This window comes from Parasteatoda tepidariorum, chromosome 6, assembly GCF_982258835.1.
Source record: "Parasteatoda tepidariorum strain Cologne lab strain chromosome 6, Ptep-v5.0, whole genome shotgun sequence".
In the NCBI taxonomy this organism is placed as follows: Eukaryota; Metazoa; Arthropoda; class Arachnida; order Araneae; family Theridiidae; genus Parasteatoda; species Parasteatoda tepidariorum.
The window spans coordinates 89857609-89880353 of record NC_141760.1 but is presented as its reverse complement, the minus strand read 5'-3'; the positions used below and the strand labels follow the sequence as shown (position 1 = coordinate 89880353).

The following is a 22745-nucleotide window of genomic DNA, read 5'->3' as shown; positions in this document are numbered from 1 at the left end:
AATTATATGGAGACAAAAATCTCATGTCGACAAAACATCGCAGACAAACATTTTACATTATCTCCTAAAGACAAATCCCACGTAGATAGAATTTCAAAACAAAATTTCTTGAAACAAATTTTAGGGGACAGAATCTCAGGAGGATAAAATTTGATATGGTCTGAATTTAGAGAATTTTAATTTTTCAGAATTTGCCTTGTTATAATTTTGAAATCAGATTGTGCGGTAAACCTTTTACGTTTGAATCGAAAAATTATCAGAGCCTTAAATACCGCATTTGTGATTTTATTAACCGGAATTGTGATTTTTTTTCTCCAAAAATGTTATTACCATGCATAGTAGTGTAAGATTTTGATCAAATTTATGTCATAAAATATTACAGTACTGTAGGACATGTGGTATGTATTATGTTATAATGAGGCAACCGCATGCTCGAAATAGCGAAAATTTAGATTATACGAAATTTTGTTATAAATAGCAAAATAAAGATTATGGACAATAAAATATTTTGTAAAATATAAGTGCATAGCTTTCGAGTAAATTTTAAAATTTTCCGACCGTTATTCCGACTTCTTAACACACAATTAGCGTAAATCATACCATTACACCAGAACTTTGTTTCTAATTAACGCAAACTCTGTCCAGTTGTTTCTAACGACGCACAATTTCGATGCAAAGCTGCGAGCGTTCCATATCGCGATGTTTATTTACACGATTTTTCATTAAATGGGATCGTTAATTCATCACGATTAAAGTAAAGCATGTTCACGTTGTTTTCAAATCTAGCAATTGATCGCGTTTTCGTTTCTAATGCTTATATTTAAGCAAATTCAAGTCAGGCGTGCTATTAAGTAATCACTTTTAACGTTACATGATTCGTTAGATTGCGAGCCTGCGTAATATTGTACAAATCGGATCACATGTATACTTCCGAGCAATAAAAAAAATCACTGTGACAAAAAATTCAAAACTGAGGTTTTTGATATATTTAGTATTTTTGATTGATAAACTACCTATTGTAAAAAAAATCGTTTAATCAGTTTTTGAAATACTAGTTTAAGTATTAGCAATATAAGGAAAATAATTGTCAAGCACTTACGTCGTTTTTTCAATTGCACCGCAGTATACAGATGTTCAACTTATAATGCTAGTGGCTTACATAAACTTAGATGCCCCCCCCCCATCAAGATTTATAAATGCAAGCTATCTTAGACTTAGCAAATTTTTTTTTTTAAATTATAATATGAGACAAGAACACTATAAAGAGACATTCTGTTATTTATAATCATTCATTTTATTTTAATTTATACATTTTAATTTTAATTATTTGATAAAGAATTATTAATTGCGATGGAAAGACGAAATTTAGAAACAGTAATTAATCGGAACAGTTAATACGCTTACCGATTAACCACATTGGAATGAAATTTATCTCAATAGTACGAGGAATTAAGTATCTTACAATAATTATATTCAAAGTTTAGTTAAGGGTTAATTTTATTTGTAAAGTGAAATAAAAATGTTTTTATAAAGGAAAAAAAAGTATTGTAATCCATACAGTGTTATTCATAATTCCCTCCGCCTGTAAACGCCATTTTTCTTTACTACAACTGGCTTCAGTGGTACATGTTACTGCCATCTACCGGCAACTGCTTAAATTAAAACTTGAATATTTTCGGAATAATTTCATACGTTTTTTTTTTTGCCATATGCGTCTTCGTTTTTTTACTATAACGCTTCGAAACCCCGGAGGGAATTATGAATTACCCTGTATACTTAGGAGTGCACATCCCTTTTGAATTAAGAGCTGCATGCTCAAGTATTTAGATAAGTTGATGACGACTAGGATAATTTTCAAGTCAACTTCAGTGTTTCAGACACAATTCTTTTTATCAGTCATTTTAGTAATATATTTACATAAAATTAAATTCTTTTATACATTGAAATCCATTCAAAATTGAAGAAAACCCAAACTGATGCTTCTCAAAATAAAAAATATATTTCATTTTTATCAAAAAATAGATTTATCGAAAAAAATTTAAAAGTCGGGAAGAAGTGCTGGTTTTTTTCATCACGTAGCACTAAAGTGTGTTTTAAAATAAATTAACTGTAATGTCTTGAATGAAAGTAAAAAATAAAAAAATAATAGATAAATATTTTATTGAGTAACATGGATGCAAATTAAATATTTTAATTGAAGAATTGTGTGGGATCTAAAATGATTTTAAATAGAACAGAACGCATTAAAGCTCAAAATAATAAACAACATTCTATTGGGTGGGATTAATTTATTTTAACTTATGAACATTTATATATTAAGAGATTTAATGAATGTTAAATTTTAAAAAAATTTTTAAGCTATAAAATTTTAGAATGAAGGTTCAAAAACAGTAAACAGTTTGAAAAGCCACATTCGAATTTCACGTTTTGTAATATTATGCATTTAAAATGTCGAAATTTAAAAATTAAAAGATAACATGGATTGAAGTATAACGTGGGTTGACAATGAAATCGGCGCAAATAAACCCGTCAAAAGTGATAAATTAATTGCTTGATTCGAAAATTGCAATTTGTTATAATATTGGATACAAAATATCGGGATTTTCAAAACCCAGTGGATTTAAAATCCCGATAAAATTGACACAAATAATATAGCACGTCAAAAGTTAATAATGTTTGCTCAGATTACAAAATATTCACTCCTATTAAAAATTTGTTCTTAACTTGTAAAATCATGCAAGAATAAATATAGTTCCTTTTTTAATAATATGATACATAAATAATTTTTTACCTAATACAAAATCGTTTTTTTTTTCTTTTCGTTTTTTTAAATCACAATTTTGATTCCCCTTAAATCACAAGACTAAGTTAACAATGAAAACAGGATTTAATGTAAGTCAATTTAATTTGTTTTACTAAAAAAAAAATAATAATAATAATAAACTTAAAAACAGTTTTGAATGAAGCTTTAATGTGACAATTGAGCTGTCACCTTGCAAGTACCTGGAACGAAAAGTAAATAAACTAACAGATGGCATAAAAGGTCATTTCTTAAAGTAGCTTCTTCCTTTGAAGGTAGGTCAAGTATTCGGAATGCGGGCGTCGAAATTCTTGGTACTTACTTCCCTCCTTAAACTCTAGTTAAAAAGCTACCGTTCTGTTTTGACTGTTGAGTCTATGTTTTCAACACCAAGGTCAAAGCAGCACTAACCCTATTTTGATTTCCTGCCTTTAACTTTTAAATCGTTTCGTGACTTAGTTTATGGAATTCGAAGTAAACAATGGGCCCCTAGACTCTTAGATATTGTAAAGCGAGAAATGTATAAATTAATTACAACGATGTGTCAGAATAAGTTATTTGAATGATAACGGTTTTGTTCTAAAACCTCAGCACGAAAATGAACTTCGTGAACTATGCACTGTTAGAATTTTTATTCGAAAATTATGGGCAAATAACCTGCAGCAGTCTGTCCATCCGTTTAACTGTTAAGTTTTTACGGTGAAGAACGTCTTTTTACCTTTACGGTGTTGAAACCGTTTACAACTAGTATGGTTATAAAACTATGAATAACCATTTATAACTAGCATGGTTTCAAAACCGTAGAAAAGAAACTTAACTGGACACAGAAGCTAGGCTTTTCGTTAGGTAATGGGTATTGGGAAGTGCAGGACACTAGAAACTCTTCAGGTGTTGAAGGGAATGGTGGAAATATTGTGGTGTTAACGCTGGAATTCGAATCCCCATTTTGACGTTCGTGAGACTGACAGATTAGCCCTCTTTGCGATAATATGCACGCAGTTCCAAGGAACTAAGTAGTTTTATTAAGTAGGCTTACTTGGTTGTTTAACCATATTAGATGAAAGCAGTTAATAAGTTGTTTTTCTCACATTTAATAGTTTGAGTACCATCTTTTTTATAGTTATTTGACTGTTAAGTTTGAATATGGTAAAATAGCAATTAAATAAATGGTTATTTAACCTTTTTTCCGAGAAATGTCTTAACAGTGTGGATTTAAATGATTTGTAAAAGTATCAGGAACAAAAAAGCAAAAAATACTGGGAGGTAAGTAACTGTTGTATTCTTGGCCTCACACACAAGAACGACGTTTGGGAGTTTAATTATGTGCGTTGTACATTCAAAATACATGAACTAACAATTTCCTCATGTCATTGGATTAATTTCCAATTGCAGTTGTAGTTGCTTATCAGCCGAATGCTATTCATCAACGGAGAAAAAAATTTCCTGCTTATTCAAGACTACGTTAAGAAAAAAAAAAGTATAATCAAAATTACCTGAATATGGTAAAATTTACCTTATTTCAGGAGCATCAAAGAGATTGGTAATTTTTACTGAAACATTTGATAATGATTTTGTAAAACTTTCAATAAAATGTGATTTTTTTATTATGCTATGAAATTTGGTAGAAGTAGTAAAATTTAGTAATTTTTATCGTGATACCTATATTCTGATAGTAATTTTTATCATGATACCTATATCAGCGGTTACAAATGGTGTTCTGCGGACCCCTAGGGTTCTGTAGAAATTTCACAGGTGTTCCGTGAGTTGAGACTTTTTTTTAACCGTTAATGATTTTTGAAATCTGTTATAGGTTTGTATCCAACCAATAATCTATTATTTGTTTAATATTAAAGTTATTTTTATGAAATTTTTCGTGTAAAATTGCAATAAAAAATGAATAGCAAATTAAAAAATAAATAAATAAATCCTATAACGATATATCGAATAAATTTTTTAAAAAATATATAAATTTTCAAATGATCGCATCAGTATTTCTCATCAAACTTTAAAATTCAAAATAAAATAAACAAATTCAGGAATAAGAATTTTTTTCTGATAATTAGTCTTACAGTTCATAACAGTTTTTTTTCTTCAAAAACATAATTTTGCAGTAAAAAGACTAGCTAATTCAACTGCCCAACATAAATCCTGATTTAAAAGACTTATTGATGAAACACTGAAAAAATTCATTCGCATAAAATATTTCCTGATTTATCATTTACTTATTTATTTATTTTGTTAGAACTTGCTAATGAACGTTTTTTAGCGTAGCGTAATTAGCTTTTTTTAGCTCTAATGAACGTAGTTGTGGTTGTGATTATTTATATCAAATTTATAAAGAATGCCCAATTTTATATAATATCATAAATGGTAAATATTGATTATGTTTCTTATTTAAACTGAAGTGAATTTTATTAGTAGAAAAATATTAAAAAGCGTTTTGTTCAAAAGTGTTTTTGTAAAATATTTTTATTAAAACCTCGTCTCTTAATAAATTTATTCTATTAGACTATTTGTAATCGATAACTCAGACACTCGTCATGAATAAGTAATATGAACTCATTTAGTTATTGCGTATATTTGTGAAACATTTCTAACAAAACCTCGTCTCTTAACAAATTTATTCCATAAGCCTAAAAGTAATAGAAACTCACCCGTCTAAATAATATAAAATCCCTTCGACAAATGTACTCTTTTTGTAAAATACTTATGATAAAATTTCGTTTTTTAACAAATTTTCTATTAGACTATACGTAATCGAACTTATCGTGAATAAGTAATGTGAACTCATGAATATGAACTTATTGCGTATATTTGTGAAACATTTCTAACAAAACCTCGTCTCTTAACAAATTTATTCCATAAGCCTAAAAGTAATAGAAACTCACCCGTCTAAATAATATAAAATCCCTTCAACAAATGTACTCTTTTTGTAAAATACTTATGATAAAACTTCGTTTTTTAACAAATTTTCTATTAGACTATACGTAATCGAACTTATCGTGAATAAGTAATGTAAACTCATGAATATGAACTTATTGCGTACATTTGTGAAACATTTATAATAAAACTAGATCTCTTAACAAATTTATTCTGTGATAAAATCACTCAAAACTACTACACTTTATATTATCATACACCTCATTCAATTTAGAATTTATAAATGTCACATACGACTGCCTCTTATACTATAAAATAACAACAAAATCATCAGTTAGTAAAACAAATAGCTATCTACGCAAGGGTTTTTTCCATTCACAGAATCCCTCTAACTCGTTACTAAATCCCTAAGAAAAACATCGTTTTAAATGATTTAGTCTGGAAAATAAATACGCTTCTGTATTATTCCAACCATGAAGCATCTGGGCTGGAAGTGTAGTTTGAGAAGTAAGCGTCGTGGTGAGAATAACGAGTAGGTATTTGAACAAATCATTTCCATCTGAATGAGTTTTCAAACTATTTATATTTCTTTCATTATGAATAACATTTCAGCGAAAATAGTGAATATGTCTAGCCACTTTTAAACTATTGCGTTGTGTTTCTCATGATAAGTGAGAATTACCATAAAGTTTAATTTTCTCTCAAAAGTGTATTTGAAGTATAATCACTTGTTAAATTAATGATTCCAAGAAACTGAAGTGGTACGATGTTACTTGATTTGAAAAAAACTTCATTGGCCTCGATAATATGTAGATGGAAATTAAAGTCTTCAAGATTTCAGCTCTCAAAAATAGGCGCCCATTCTCAAGACTTGTCAGACATAAAACGTGACGTTTTGCTGTTACTTTGCAACCTTATGTTAATTCTAACCCCCCTAATTTTCACAAAATTTCTGCATTTCATACTTTCGTTTTGCGTGCACTTAAATCTTTGCTGTAATTCTTCTTCTTTGGACTCTGAACTAACTTACTCCACTCGCTTGCTATTATCCATTTTGCCCTTCTATAACTGATTCGGCTTTTGCTTAACTCATAGACCCAGACACCCCTCTTCTAATCCTTATTGTAAGCTTGTTACTTGACCATTTTTTCTCCTTTTGTAACAAAGTTGCTAATACCTTCCTCGTTTTCATTCCAAAGTTATTTTTAGGGTTGTGAACAAAATTTAAATTAAGTCTCTTAATACTATCAGTTTTGAAAATCGATTTGGCATTTACCCCATACCTTACCAGAGCAACCTTGGCTACATCAGGCAGACTAGACGCGCTTTAAAATTTAGACTAAAGGAGCAAAATAGATATGTCTGTTATCAAGAATACGATAAATCATAAATTGCTGCGCATTGTTAGAATCTTGGGCATAAATTCAATTTCGACAATGCCAAATTTATTTTCACCCAGTGACGCCAGCTTATCTTGATATCCTGGAATTTTGTTCTGTTCATATGACTGCTGATTCTCTTAACTACTTTAGTTCCTCACCACCTTTTCATAGCGCGAGGAAATGTATTTTACCCTGATTTGCCTCTCTCGATCACAATGGTTTTCTTTGTTCTGTTTTTTTCATCTTTATTTTTGTTTCACTCTCTGCTACAGCGTTTTTACTTATTTTCTTTCTCATTTTTATTTTTCGATGGCAACTTTACGTTTTTTATTTCTAATTCACGACTGGCAAGTTTTGATAATGGGCCCCTATTTTTGAGCGCTTGAAACATGTCGACTATTATTTCCATTGTAAATATAAATTTCTGTCGCTAAATCGGCAGAAATGTTTCAGATTAAACATTATAATAGGTGTTCAAATAACATTGAATTTATGAAACGGTGAACTGACTTAACAAAAGGGAAATTTTCATGAATGATTTTATGATAATTTTGATTTTTTAAAATTGATTTCATAATTTTATTTTATTTCGTGATCAAACGGTGAACGGTCGTTATGGTGGAAGAATCGCTGTTATAAGCGAGATCGTAATAAAGAGTGTAGACTGTTTTAGAATCTAAAACTGATCACTAACTCAATGTCGCCTATTATAATTCTTAGCATACAATGAGAAAAATAACTAAGCAAAAGCACTGATCCGCGTCCGAATTGCGTTTCAATCTTTGCATCTAATTTAGATTCTCAAAAATAGCCAGTCAGGAACATAATTTACTCATACGATGAGCAGTCATCACATTATTTTTTTTCATCCTCAGTACTTTCGATCCTCATTCATAATTGCCTTTATACAAACAACGTTCGTAAACTGCATCACGGCAGCAAAACTATGCCCTGGAACCAAGGTGTTTTCGTTATTTTCGTTCAACATGGGAGAAATTATTGGTTACACGTATATAATTTGGAGCTGAAAACTAGTGCGAAAGTGATTTAATTTCGTGTCTGAATGAAATAATACTTTGATCATGTTATAAGTACATTAGTGTTGTTATTTTTAGAACTTCTATTTTCCTGAATTGGATAAAATGTTGCTTGACATCAAAATTAAGGAGTATTTGTTGTTTTGACATATTCTTTGTTTTGAGGGTGGTTATTTTTTTGTTCGACACATTTCAAGTCCAGTGACTCTTGTTGTAATGATTAGGGAGACTATGTCTAACTAAATGCTCAGACGTAAACAACTTCATTGTAACAGTTATCGTTGAATAATGGCTAAAGTTTGTTAAAAATACAAAAAAATATTTACTATGTGACCTTAGAATCATACCTATGTAAAACTATGAAAAAAAAGTCTTAGATTTGTTATAATTTTAAAATATGCATGTTTCATTATAAAAAATAATATGTTTTACTTAATGGAAATTCAAGAATTCTCACTAAATTGAAAATGTTTCTCTGTCGAAACACTTTAATACGTTTAAACGTAGAATAAGTAAACGTATTATTTCTTTAATACGTTTACTTATGTTATCTGTTCTTCGATTTGATTCCTGGTTATCACTTAGAATATCATCGAAAATCGCAATGAATATTTTAAAAAACATATTAATTAATCAATATATTGTTATGACGTTTCTCACCAAGTTTAACATTTCTGTAAGTTGAAACTCATTTCTTAAATCTTTTATTCGTGTTATCTGTTGTTTGATTTGATTCCTGGTTATCACTATATTTAAGTATCATTGAAAATCTTAATGAATATTTTACTAAAAATCATTAATAATCAATTTATTGTTATGACGTTTCTCACTAAATTCAAAAATTTTGTTTGTCGAAGCACATTTCTTTGATCCGTTTATTCGTGTTATCTGTTGCTTGATTTGATTCCTGGTTATCACACACTATTCAAATATAATCGACAATCGCAATGAATATTTTATTAAAAATCACTACTAATCAATTTATTGATATGACGGTTCTGCCTAAATTGAAAATTTTTGTGTGTCAAAACACAGTTCTTAAATCCTTTTATTCGTGTTATCTGTTGTTTGATTTGACTTCTGGTTATCACTATTCAAGTATCATTGAAAATCTTGATGAATATTTTACTAAAAATCATTACTTATCAATTTATTGTCATCACGTTTCTCACTAAATTGAAAATTTTTGTGTCTCAAAATACATTTCTTAAATTCTTTTATTCGTGTTATCTGTTGTTTGATTTGATTCTTGGTTATCACTATTCAAGTATCATTGAAAATCTTGATGAATATTCTACTAAAAATCATTACTGATCAATTTATTGTCATCACGTTTCTCACTAAATTGAAAATTGTTGTGTGTCGAAACACATTTCTTAAATGCTTTTATTCGTGTTATCAGTTATTTGATTTGATTCCTGATTATCACACACTATTCGAATATCATCGAAAATCGCAGTGAATATTTTATTAAAAATCACTACTCATCAATTTATTGTTATGACGTTTCTTACTAAATTGAAAATATTTGTGTGTCGAAGCAAATTTCTTAATTCCTTTTATTCGTGTTATCTCTTGTTTGATTTGATTCCTGGTTATCTCTATTCAAGTATCATTGAAAATCTTGATGAATATTTTACTAAAAATCATTACTGATCAATTTATTGTCATCACGTTTCTCACTAAATTGAAAATTTTTGTGTGTCGAAACAAAGTTGTTCATCTCGTTTCTTTGATCCGAATACAGCGGACTGAAGGAAGTAGGTCGGGAGAAGGCATTTTTAAAACCAGTAATTATCGAACTTGTATTTTTCTCGAAGGTTCGTCAAGTAGTGTATTCGCTATCGAAAACAAAAGCCCCAGAAAGTAGGTCTGATTGCAATTTTGAGTGTGAAGTGCGCTCTGTTATTTATTTGTTTTGTTTTTTTCCTACTAGCAATCTGCCGTACAAAAGCTGCTAATTGTCGCTGACCACTGCTTCAATCTAAATGTGGTGTATTAATCAATTTTCGACCCAAATACCGCGATATTTTCTTTCTGTCCGATATATTTTAAGGAATTTATTCTCTAGGAAGTTGGGGCGTCTGACAGATGACGAAATAATATGATGGCAGCAAACTGAAAAACATTCTTCGCTATGTTCTACCATATTATATATTTCCTTTAGAAAAAAAAAACTTAAAATTATCCTCAAGCACCCTACCTATACCGACCAACAAGGATAAACTAAATTGTATCATTACTTATAATCCCTTGTAATAGTGTTCAAACAGAGAAAAAAAAACTTAAAATATTAGGGAGACCTGAAAGTAATGTCGTTTCGGCTCATTAAATATTCATTAGTCTTAAAAACCGATTCTTTTTTTTTTCGATCCTGCGTTGAAAGGTTGTTGTTAACGAGGCTGAATACATTATTTATTAAAAATAAAATCTTGATAAAAAATATCAAATGTACCGAAACGTCATTACTTTCCAGCCCCCATAATATTTTTTTAAGTGATAAAATTGTTTCTATTTTGTCCAATATATTGCTCACTGGGTTTCACTAGATTGAGCCATGCATTAGACGCTATAAAAATTATTTTCAAAAAAATTTAAAATGCTATATTAGAAGTATATGGAAAATGTCTTTTAATTTGTGTGTGATTTTCTCTTTTTAACCAATGAGTTAATAATAATCGGCAACAATTAAAAATTTCTCTCTGGATACGACAGATTTTGTTGTGTATTTGTTACAGTAAATGACCAAAATCAACAGAATGTTGACATTCACCGGTGAATGTCAACAATCGCATATTCGCTTGGGTGAATGCCCGAAATATTTGTTATCCCCAATTTGATGTTAATTTATTCGTTGATATTATTATATTTATTCGATATTTTAATATCTGCTGAGAATAGAGTAGGAGAAACATCACTGTTCGGAGTGCCAGTTAAATGTTGAACAGTGGCACTTGACCTTATAAAAACATTCAGGTAGGGCATACCGGGCAAATGTAATCCGGACAGTGGCACTGAGCTAGTTTAAGTATTTAAATTTCGTTTCACTGAAATCGTTATGTACGAATATCAACAAGATTTTACAAAAAAAAATTCATTTAATGGTTTTAAACATATTACTTACATAAAAGTGATAATCTGGAATTATGCTGATAAATTATAGATAAACCGTCTAAATGTTTCGATTTTTTGAATGAATAAAATGAAAAGTTTTTTTAGGGATAAAAAATTTTAGTAGCTTTTATCGGAAAAATTCATAAGTTTGTGTAAATTAGTGGGGCACATGTCACCTACACTAGGCCCTCAACATGACACCTATGAATGTAGCATGTTTATTCCCTAAACTATTTTCGTGAAGTTTTAAACGTCTTTTATTGCAGAACTGTCCTGATTAATTTCAGTTTGTTTGTTATCAGCTCACGATAGTGGGAAGGCTTATTGTAAATAGCATCATTAAAGGTTTATTAAAGTAAACCTCTGAAATACAGCATGATTAAGTAATTATTCACACAATTCCTAACTATTCTAAAACTATATGGACTTGGTGTGGCAAGCCGAAACAGTAATGGGTATATTAAAAAATAATGTAGTCTCTTCAAATTAGCCTGACGCATTGCGAAATGCCGACGCAATTGCAATTACAATTTTTAATTATCCAACATCATCATCAGTAGCTCGACAGTCCTGGGTGGACCCTGGCTTTCTCAAGAAGACTGCACTTGTCCTTTCTTCTGCGTGTTTTAATTAATCTAAAATATTATTATGTTAGAATCTAAACTTCAGTATTTCATCGCTTATGTAACTTCCTAAAAAATTTTTTAGCCAAAGATGTTTCGAAGCTACATTTCAGCAGTTTAACCTCCGGGATCACTTCGTTTTTACAGTTAAATTTTTTACCTCATTTATAAACGAATTTTTAAAAAAAAAGTTACAGTTTTTGTCCTTATTTCAATCTAAGCAATTTTTTAAAAAGATACTGTTTGTATGTGTAAGAAGAGTACGAAATTAATCTACATGCTGTTAAATATTCAAGAGCTATCAAATCTGCGAATGTAATAAACACTGTCATACAATCTTTTAAACTAATAAAAAATTGGGAGTTTTAAAACAAAATTGATGAGCCTAGTCTGATGAAAATTTAAAAAATTGCATATATGTATAAAGTGAGAATGGACATAAAAGAATATGTGAGGTTAGAAAAAACACCCTTAAACATTTTTTTTAGCTTATAAATTTATAGTCAAGTAGTCAACAAGGATCACCGAAAAAAGGAGAAATTAAAAGTTTTCTAAACGTTTAGGATGAAATTGTAAAAAATATAATAATAATTTTATAGTAATGGTAAATCCCTTATAAAATTTATGTACTCAGAAGACTATAAACTTTTTAAGGAATCCAATATTTTTTTGCTTGTATATTTCACACCATTCCAAATATTAATTTTATGTTTTATTTCTTTTTAGGATCTTCCGAAAGGGAGGTAAGTGTGCGAAAGGAACATATTGCAAGCTTATACGATTCACTTGCTGCAGAACTCCGGGAACGCCTGAACAATCCCAATAGTTGTCCTATTCTATTGCCTCCAAAAGACTACGACACAGTGAGCAGGCGACAAGGCAAGCTAGACGGCATAGATTGCCGACGAAGCACTAACTACAATTTGGTAGGACTAACAAAAACAGTATCGCCTGTGCCTCTTGTTCATCAGTCTAGCAATGGGAAATCTTCGCCCAAAACTCAAGACTCAACTAGTGCAAAGTCGTCTGGGGGCAAGTCTAGCAACAAGTCCAGCAGCGGTATCGGATCGGATGAGGCCCTTAGTTCAGCCATTCAGGAAGTGTCCTCTCATCCGGATTTCGAGAGCAAAGAAATCGATCCTGACACGAGCTCGGATGACGAGGAGGATTGGCCTGATACTAGCGGGCTCCCGGATGATGATGAGGAAGACGATGAGGAGGAGGTCATCCCATCCTACGAGTGGCGTCGACCTCCTCGATACGCACCGGCTCCGGCAGCTCTCAATATGCCACGAGATCGCAGGAGTCGGTCTTCTCCAGATGAAGAAGACGATCCACGATTTGGCCGAGTCCACCGTGGTGTCCGGGGAATAGTGGATAAATTCGAGCGAAGAGCTGTTTCACCTCCTCCTCCCACTCAACCAGAACCCCTTCCCTCCTCTCACCACAATAGAACCCCTATCAAAATAGCAGCTAATGCTCGAAGATCAGACCCATACGCAGATCACGGTTACAGAGAAGTCATAGAAAGGGATATACCTGAACCAGAACACCTGAAGCACTTTGAAGTTGTCTACAGGAGACATAGCAACCCTATAGAAAAGAAAATTCCAAGAGATCCCCGTCCTGTATCCTATCCTGCTGCTGTTATTGACCCAGTGTCTCCAAGACCCAGCAAGGGTAGGCCTGTCTTAGAATCTGCAGTTGAGCACCGTCCCAAATATAAAGAGCTGCCTCGGCAAGGGTATCCAGATCGTCAGCAAGATGTTTTAATTGACCACCATAGTCCTGTTCAAAGGTATCCAGTCAGCTATAATGATAGGTATGTTGACAGGCATTCTCCGTCACACCTGCCTGCTCGTGAAATCGATTATTACAGGGACTCCCGTCCACTATCCTCATCTCCTGTTGGCGTCAGGCAATATCGTTCGCCAGAGAGACAGCCATCACCATTTAACATGTGCCCTCGACAAAGACAATATAGTGCTACAGACGTTCGACAGGAGAGAGCTTTTCCATCAAAATATGTTGAGCCTTATCCAGAACCTAGACCTTCTTACCACCCTCCACCCAATGAAGAAAGGAGAAGATCTGGTTATTTTGATCTGCCAGTCGACCCCAGAGACTACAGACATAGTTTTGTGGAATCACCATTTCGTAGACTACCTCTTAATACCCAGTATTAGTTGTGGTAAAGCCTGAATTGCTTTATTTTTTTTCTTCCTCGATCTGCATTAATGATGTGCCACATAAAACTTTAATAAAAACTTACTACTTAGTTTTAAAAATTGTAAGAAAATGTACTCGTGATTTTCTGCTGCGTTCGAAAAGTTGAGATATTTCCTTCGCATTTTTAATTAATGAAAACTAAGGATGTCAACTGCTACGCATTTTCCGTAGTTATTGCAGATTTTAATATTCCATCAATAAATTCTTTTCCCTTCAGGGAAATTTACAGGAATGATTTTATGATAATTTTGATTGTTTTAAATTGATTTTATTTTATTTCATGATCTTAATTATGATTTATTAATAGGTTTTGTAACTTTGTCGGCGTCTAGGAAGTTTACCGATCAAATTCATTATAAACTTTCATTGACATTGATTTAAGTATTAACTGACTATGACCACAAGTGCATAAATTTTAAATATTTTCTTGATATGGTTATAAATTAGAAGTAAAATCTTCGCCATGAATATCAGTACATTAATTAGTAATCAATATATAATTTTATTTAAACATGTATAAAGATTTTTATGTTATCATTTCACTATTTTATTACACAAAATATTGCAAAAGCATTACACTTTTCACAATTTTTTTTATCTACACTGTCTTGTATAGAACGATGAATTTAACACAAGATATTTTATTTTTTAACAACTGTTATTTAACCACTTTGAAGTCTTATTTTAATATTGAATCACTTAAAAAAGAAGCTGTATATCTGTCACTGGTTTTGAAAATTATTTAGAGAGCTTTTAAAGAAATAAAATCTCTGATAGAAATGAGATTTCTTCTCTAATTTAAAAAAAAATGGAAAATTTCCTCTGCTAGTTACAGAAAAGCAAGGTTGACATCCTTGGAAATTTATCCTTACTATATTGTTCACTATAAAGTTTCGAAAAGCGTTCCTTAATAAATTTTCAGGGGAATGTAATGTGCTAGCCTGTCTTAGGGAATAATAACATTGTGCTATATTGTATTTAAGATATTTTACCAACTAAAATGAACTCTTGTTATTTTAAATTACAATACATATTATGATTTATGGTTGCAGTTAAGATAGCTGCAAAGCTCCAAAAGGAAAATTTTTTTGTCTTTTTATTCAATGTTTTTCCTTTTGATATTTTTATATCATATCATCAATTGATGATTTTCTAAGAAGCTTTTGATACAGAAAAATTAAGTCATTTCGACAAGTTCTTTAAACAAATTTTTTATGATTTATTTTAGAGTATTTTAAAATTTATTGCATTTATAAAAAAAAATATACATACCATCTTAATCTTTTACGTACAATGGAAAGATAACTTACAATATTACTTAAACTATTTATTACTGTTAGGGATTTTTGTCGAATAAATCAAAATTTTTGCTATTAACACTCATATTTTTAGTTTAGTATTTTTAATAAATTGTTAACTAATCTCAAGGTCCAAAATTTAGAATTTATTTTGTTTCAACGTTGTTCGAAATAAATATGTATGTTGAGAAAGAGTGTCTTGTTTGAAAATTCTATTTAATGTTCTTTTAATAGAAATCCTATGATATTGTACTGGTATAAATTATCTACTAATTTCAAGAATTTGTACAGTTGTTGAGAGAACTAATTTATTTGTTACAAAGAATAAATATGTGAATATTTAGAAGGCCTGTTTGTTTCTGTTGTACAAAATTAGCGATGTTCTTTTTTTTCTTTATGGGAAAAATAAAAATTTATATTTTGTACTTGTTTTTCATTTCTTAAAAAAAAATTTAAAACTAATAGTAGGACCAGAATGGAATGTCGTATTTTACAGTAAATTCAGACCGAGATAAATTTTTAAGAAGGTTTTGTTTTTAATCGATGCTGTTATCACCCACGCTAACAACACCCTTTTGCCATCTAGTGTGCGAATTTTTAATGCCGGATCGATAAAAATTAATTGGTTTTCAAGAAAAATCTCTGGAGGTGGTATTTTGGACACAATCTAAATTTTCGCTTTTTTTTTTACCACTTAGAAAACATTGTAGCGATCAAAATAAATTAAAATCTAAAATCGGGCGAGTATAGTGCTTGAAATAATGCTTCACCACTTTATTAATATTTTCCAGGGTGGTCTTCCTGATCAACATTAATTGAAAAGATGAGATTGCCAGATTCGAATTTAAAAAAACCACTTAAGCATTTACGGATGTCTAATGCTCTTGGATAAACACCGCAAATAATTTTGGGAGAAACTTCTGCATTATTACTTGATTAAAAACTCCCTTCTCTTCAAAAATATACAAATTGGAAAGTCGACAAGTTTCAAAAAAGGCGCCTTCTTTTTCAAGACTTGCCAGAAGTGAGAGGAAGAAAAAGTGATTTAAAAAATAATACGTAAAATTGACTACGAAAAATGGAAAAAGAAAGGTTAGAAACAAAACTATAAAAACCACAGTAACCGTAAGGAAAAAAGAGATGTAAAGACATGCCCGTTATAAAATAATTCGAAAAATTAGCAATTGCTAGGCCATAAATTTAACTTCCACGATACCAAAATTATTTCCACCCCAGTCACATCAGCTCATCTAGATACCCTGAAAGTTTGTTTTATTCATATGAATGCTGATACCCTTCCCTTGGTAATGACGATTTCTCACAACCTCTAAGTAGCTCTTGGAAATTCATTTGCCCCTCTCGACCGCTGTGGTTTTTCTTGTTCCGTTTTTTGTCTGACGGATACTGTGATATTTCTTGCTTTGTTTCTCATTCTTGTTTTTCCATATTTTGACAACTGTACGTTTTATATTTCAAATATTATTTTTTTCTCATTTAAGTCTAACAAGTCTTGAAAATGAAATAGGCGGCTGTTTTTGAGCGCTTAAAACATGTCGACTGTTATTTCCAATTTGTATATTTTTGAAGAGAATGAAGTTTTTAATCAATTAATATCTTACCCCTTCAGTTTATGGGTATTATTCATTTAATATTGCATTATTATTCTTGTAGATGTCTAAAAGCCTACCATGCCAAATATGTAACTTTTCCAGCATTTGGCGGGCCCCATAAATTTAAAACTAAATTAGGATCATGACTTTGAAGTATATAATTAGCTTATGGGTTGTAATAAGTACATTAACGACTACAAATCGAAATACGCAGAAACGACATTACTTTCTGGTCCTCATAAGTGTCTTTTGAATCACTCTCAGAAAAATGATACCGTGCAATTTTGCTGTATCTTTAATGAGCTTCTTAGTACTGATTCAAGTACTGATTCAGGTTATCAAGCAATTAGGTTTCAGAAATACGATAATATAGAGATTTCGCAATATGTTAAGGTTTCCTATTTGAACTTCGCGTTTCGCATTTGCAAAAATTTCCTAACAAATCGATAAGGTAGGAAACAAGCTTAACGTTACACGAACTCTATGCAGAATTTCTCAAATATGGCTATCAATATAGCATCCTATTAATGTTGAAGCAAATTTAAACAATATTATGATTTCACTTTTTATTAAGGATGGAGGGGACTGATGTTTTTTTGCTTTGTTCCCTGAACAAGTTGTCGTTTTAACTTGTATGTTGTTCATTTTCACTATTATATTTAGTGCTTAAGAGTCTTTTTTTTTTTTAAGGTTTTTCTGGAAAAAAAGTTTTTTACTGTAGCACCTTTGTTTCTCCAAATGTGTAGAAATAAAAAAATGCGTACAAAATTTTTTTGATTCATTTAAAAACCTGAGATATGACAATCATGCTGACAATGCTAACAATCTTGCTGACTAAACTAATGGAACCGCGTTTTCGAAATTGCGGCTACTCTTATTTTAATAATCAAACATACAAATCCGTCAAAAAGAAATTAATTTATTCAGAAAAGATAAGATTTTATATCTGATTCCGTTACTAAATTCATTGTTATGAATAATTAGTTAGCTTGCGTGAGGTCACCCTTTTGAACCCCTAAGATCGGCACTAAGTTTGAGAGAATCCGATCGTTAGAACAAGAATTATTTGGTTGATTATTTTTTCGCATTGCAGATACGTTATTTTTCAACGTGCATGCATTTCCTTAAGAGTTAAATTAATTTTACATTGCTACATTGTGCATATCGACTGAATCGTACAATTTTGTGTATATAAAGTTGAAGGACTTGCAACATGAATATAAAGTTTAAAGGTTACCTCATTTTATACAACTTCTTCAAATTTATAAATACATTTATATACAAATCATGAAATTCAATAAAAAGCATAGTTATTAGAAAAAATAAATAGATTTTAGTTTTAAATTATACTTCATTTTAAAAGCAAATAAATATTTATTTTTCTAAGTTTTGAAATTTATCTTCGTTACTCGGGGAGACTAATCAAGTTGCATAATCATGCTGTGTGATAAAATTATTTTAACTATTTTAAGTATTACTTTTACAATGAGTAATAACTAAATGCGCATAAATTTGCAATCCAATTGTTTTCAAAATGTCGAACAATTTTTACTATCTAAATTGCTTAAGAATGATGAACTGCAATATTTAATAGGAAAGCGATCTGAAAGGAACTGGGAAAGCAGTTTGGATATTAGCGAGCAGAGAGCGGCTGTTTCCTAATTATTAAACAATCTCTGGCTAAAAAACAATAAGTTTTTATAGTAATCAAAACTTAAATAAGCATTTAAGAAAAATTGTGCCTCGTGGGGGTTGTTGAGTGGTAGCGAGCAGGGGAAGAACACTAATAATATAATGTTTTTTTTCAACCCTAAGTCTCTAAACTTAAATCCGTGTTACTCTGTTGGAAACCAGTCGACTATAGGAATTAAAAGCATGCTTATGTTTAGTCTCTTTTATTAATGTCAAGCAAATTAGGAGGGTGTAAGTGAAATTGTCTTAAATAAGTTATTAAAATTATAATTTCTTAATCAATGCGTTAGTCATATTAAATTGTGAATAAATTTCTTAATTAAATTGTAAATTCCTAATTAATTTGTGAATTATAATTCATTTTTAAATTGTTTTTAAGTAATTATCTAAAATATAAATTTATTAATTTAATTAAAAATTCTTAATAAATTTGTTAATTAAAGTATGCATTCTTAATAGCTTTGTTAATTAAAAGACAAATTCTTCGTAATTTTTTAATTAAATAATCCAGTAAGTTAATTATAAATTCTTAGTAAATTTGTTAAGTAAATTGTAAATCCTCAATATTTGTTTATTATATATTAAATTCGAATTAAAAAATTAAGCAAATTAATTATAAATTCTTAGCAAATGCGTTAATTATATTATAAATCCTTAAAAAAATTTTAAAATTAAGTTATACATTCTTAATAAATTTGTTAATTAAATTATTAATTCTTTGTAAAGTTGTTGTTTAAATTCTTAATAACCTTGTTAACTAAATTACAAATTCTAATTCAATGATTAAATTCTTAAATTTGGTTAAAATTAGTAAAATGTCACGGTAACATCTCGACTACGCAAAACCAGCACAAGTCATCGAATGTTTATGGCATCTGAGGTTAAAAAGCTCTTGCACAAACTCCTAATTTAAAGCAAATTACAATAAACACTCGTAGAATAACAAATAAAAAGAACTTTCATATCGCGCATTTACCTCAACTGCTTCCGAAAATTATTAATTTATTTCTCCGTAGTGATTTAGAATATCATCGTTTTCTATTTATTTTTCGGTTTAGTATATCATCTCGACATCAATTTATACCATATTTCAACTGTTTTTTGTCCCTTCTTTGCCCTAAATGATGCATACATTTATTTTACCATCTGTTTTCAATAATTTCTCATTAAGTAGTTACCGAGTTCAGCTACGGCGTAAGATAAGTCATTGTCCGTTCTTGGTAAACAATTCAACAAACAAGTTTTGGGGAATGTCGAGAATTCTTACAATAGCATATATAAAATGAAAATAATGCGCCTTCTTCTTAAAATAATAAAACAAGAAGTTAAATTTCTGCATTAGATATTTTCATAGAATAATAAAAATCTTTATCTTTCTTAGTAGATGGGAGTAACTCACGAATCGTTAATTTTGTATTCAAATGATTTGAATTTTCTTAAAAGTATTAGTAAACCAGTTTATCTAATTTATACGCATTGTATGATGTATATTCAATAATTTTCTATAAAGATGCAACGTATATTTTATAGACTTTTAATGCTTTTTAGCTGCCATATTAATATGGAAAATGAATTCTTAGGAATAAAGAATATTTAAAAGATTTTTTGTTTATAATCTGTTTTTCTATATTACATTAAAAGATAACTAATCGTCTGGTATATTCTTATTGAACAGAAAAATTGCTTCTTAAAGGTGTCCAATATACAAAGGATATAGAGATTTCTTTCGCTGTCTACAAATTAAAATTAAGAAAATTTATAACGGTATTTTCCTTTAAATCATTCATTTATCTCGTTTTAAAGGTATATAATGTTTACCGGCAGTATTTATTATACCTTCTTAATATTATTTTTTAACATTGATTGTTTTCCTAAATTAAATTTGTTGTTCCTTTCTTATAATATCAACGATATTATATAACGGCATTCAGCTATATTTAATGATAAAAATATTTATTAACAAAGCATTAAAATTATTAAAAAGTAAGTAAGTTATATTTATTCATAACAAATTTTTTATGTGAAACTATTTTCAATTCCCGTACATGCAATGGAAATAATGAGCACAAAACATCTGTTTAAAATTCCAAAGCAAACCTCAGAATTAATTTATAGCACTAAATAATTTGTTAGGTGAAAAACATTTTTAAAAATTTTATAATATAAAATTTATGGATGAATTTACAGTAGAGATGTCCAAGCCGAAGGCTGAACTGTCTCACTGGAGTAAAATAAGGCAATCAATTGTAGTTTGTATCATTTCTATTGGACGATTAATATTCTTATCCCAATAGAAAAGTATTCCTGTTGGTTGCTATCCGAAACTGATTGATCATTGATGACCTTCCAGTGGTGAAATGACGTCAGCTTAGACATCTCTATGGTAACTGAACAAAATTATAAAATTTAATTTACACCGAAGAGCTATTACATTATGACCACCCTGCTAATAACATGTAGGACCACCTTTAGCCCTCAAAACTGCTAGCACCCGCCGTGGCATTGATTCCACAAGGTGTTGATAGGTAGTCTGAGGTATCTGGTACCAAGCGCTCACCAACTGGTCCTGCAATTCTCTCACATTGCGAGGGGGTAGCGTGGCAGCATGAATTTGATTTTCCAAGTAGGACCACAAATGCTCTATTGGATTAAGGGCAGGTGAATTTGGGGGCCAAGACATGACTTGAAAGTCACTGGAATGTTCCTCGAACCAATCCATTACGATTCGACCCTTATGACATGGTACATTATGCTGTTGGTAAACACCATCCCCCGCCGGAAAAACTGTTGCCATAAATGAGTGAACCTGGTCTGCAACTGTATTCAAGTAGCTTACAGACGTCAGGGATTAGGATTATGGGTCCTAATGTGCCCCATGAAAACATTGTTCCTGGGAGAGAAACCATGAAAACCTGGGCGAGCCCATTGTTATAGATGGAGGGTGGTCATAATGTAATGGCTTTTCGGTGTATATCACAACAGTGTAAAAATTTTTATCTGTGTAAATACAACAAAAAATTTTGGAATCTTTTAGTTAAATAAATTTCTCAAGTAACCAGCTGTTTATCGTAATGGGAAAAAAATGGTTTGATTGCAAAAGAATCGTGAAAATTGTGAGCAAAGTTGGCAAGGTGTGAAACTACCACGTTCTTTCAGCTTATAATTTTTTTTTAAAAATAAATATGGCGCAAAAATTTTATTAAAGAATTTTATTGAAATTTAATCAGTAAGCTAATTAATAAATAAAGCTTCACAAAAACTGATACTGAAAATTTTCAAAGCCCGTTTTTGGAAGTTTAAAACAAGCATTTTTATTGTTAGATTAACAATTATTATTACGCAGTTGTATTCAAATAATGTATTTTTAAAGTTTGCATTGGTTATAATTACGTAGTATCAAAACATTTAACATAGCGGAAAGAACTTAGTAACTTTCTCGACTTGATGACATTAAAATTTCAGAAATGATTACCGATTAATAGGTTTGCTTTTAAGTAAATACATTTGTATTCGTTTAATTAAATAATTATCATCCATAATAATATTTTTAAGTATATATTTTTTAGGGGTAACATACATGCTTGATTTATTTTTTCTTGATCATACGAAAGTCAACGGAATCTAATAACATATGTGTTTTTCAGAACATCGATATACTCTGAAAAATTTGAAAATAGACACTAACATAAGACTGATTAATTTTGATAATCAACTTTCACACTTAATTATATTGCTTTTCCATCACTGTAAATACAAAATATTAGTGAACAACAGCTGCCACAAAGCGGTTATCATTCAGTTTACCCACGTATTTGACGTACCAACTACGTGCTGTTAATTTTTTCATTGTAATCCATGCTTTCATATGAAAAGAAACAGGGACATTCTACCTAAGAATATATCGGTGACTCCTCAATATTCTTTGGTACTACCAAATTCCAATGTCCGAGAAACCTATCATTGGAAATTTGGTGACGTTCTGTATGGCCAAATACTTTAAAAGGTTCACTGTGATTGAAGTGAAATACAAGGGCTGTTTTTCAAATTCTATAATCGGATAGGTTGGCCAGTCTGCTCTCC

General features: G+C 30.3%; 1 protein-coding gene across 1 annotated transcript in view; it reads left to right on the top strand.

Moving 5' to 3' along the window:
• Nucleotides 1-15788, top strand: part of LOC107437506 (uncharacterized) — a 73640-nt gene extending 57852 nt beyond the window's left edge. Inside the window, exon 3 of the mRNA XM_016049530.5 lies at nt 12563-15788. Coding sequence (XP_015905016.2) covers nt 12563-14022 — 1460 coding nt within the window. The 3' untranslated portion in view covers nt 14023-15788. The remainder of the gene's footprint in view (nt 1-12562) is intronic.
• The last annotated feature ends 6957 nt before the right edge of the window (nt 15789-22745 follow it).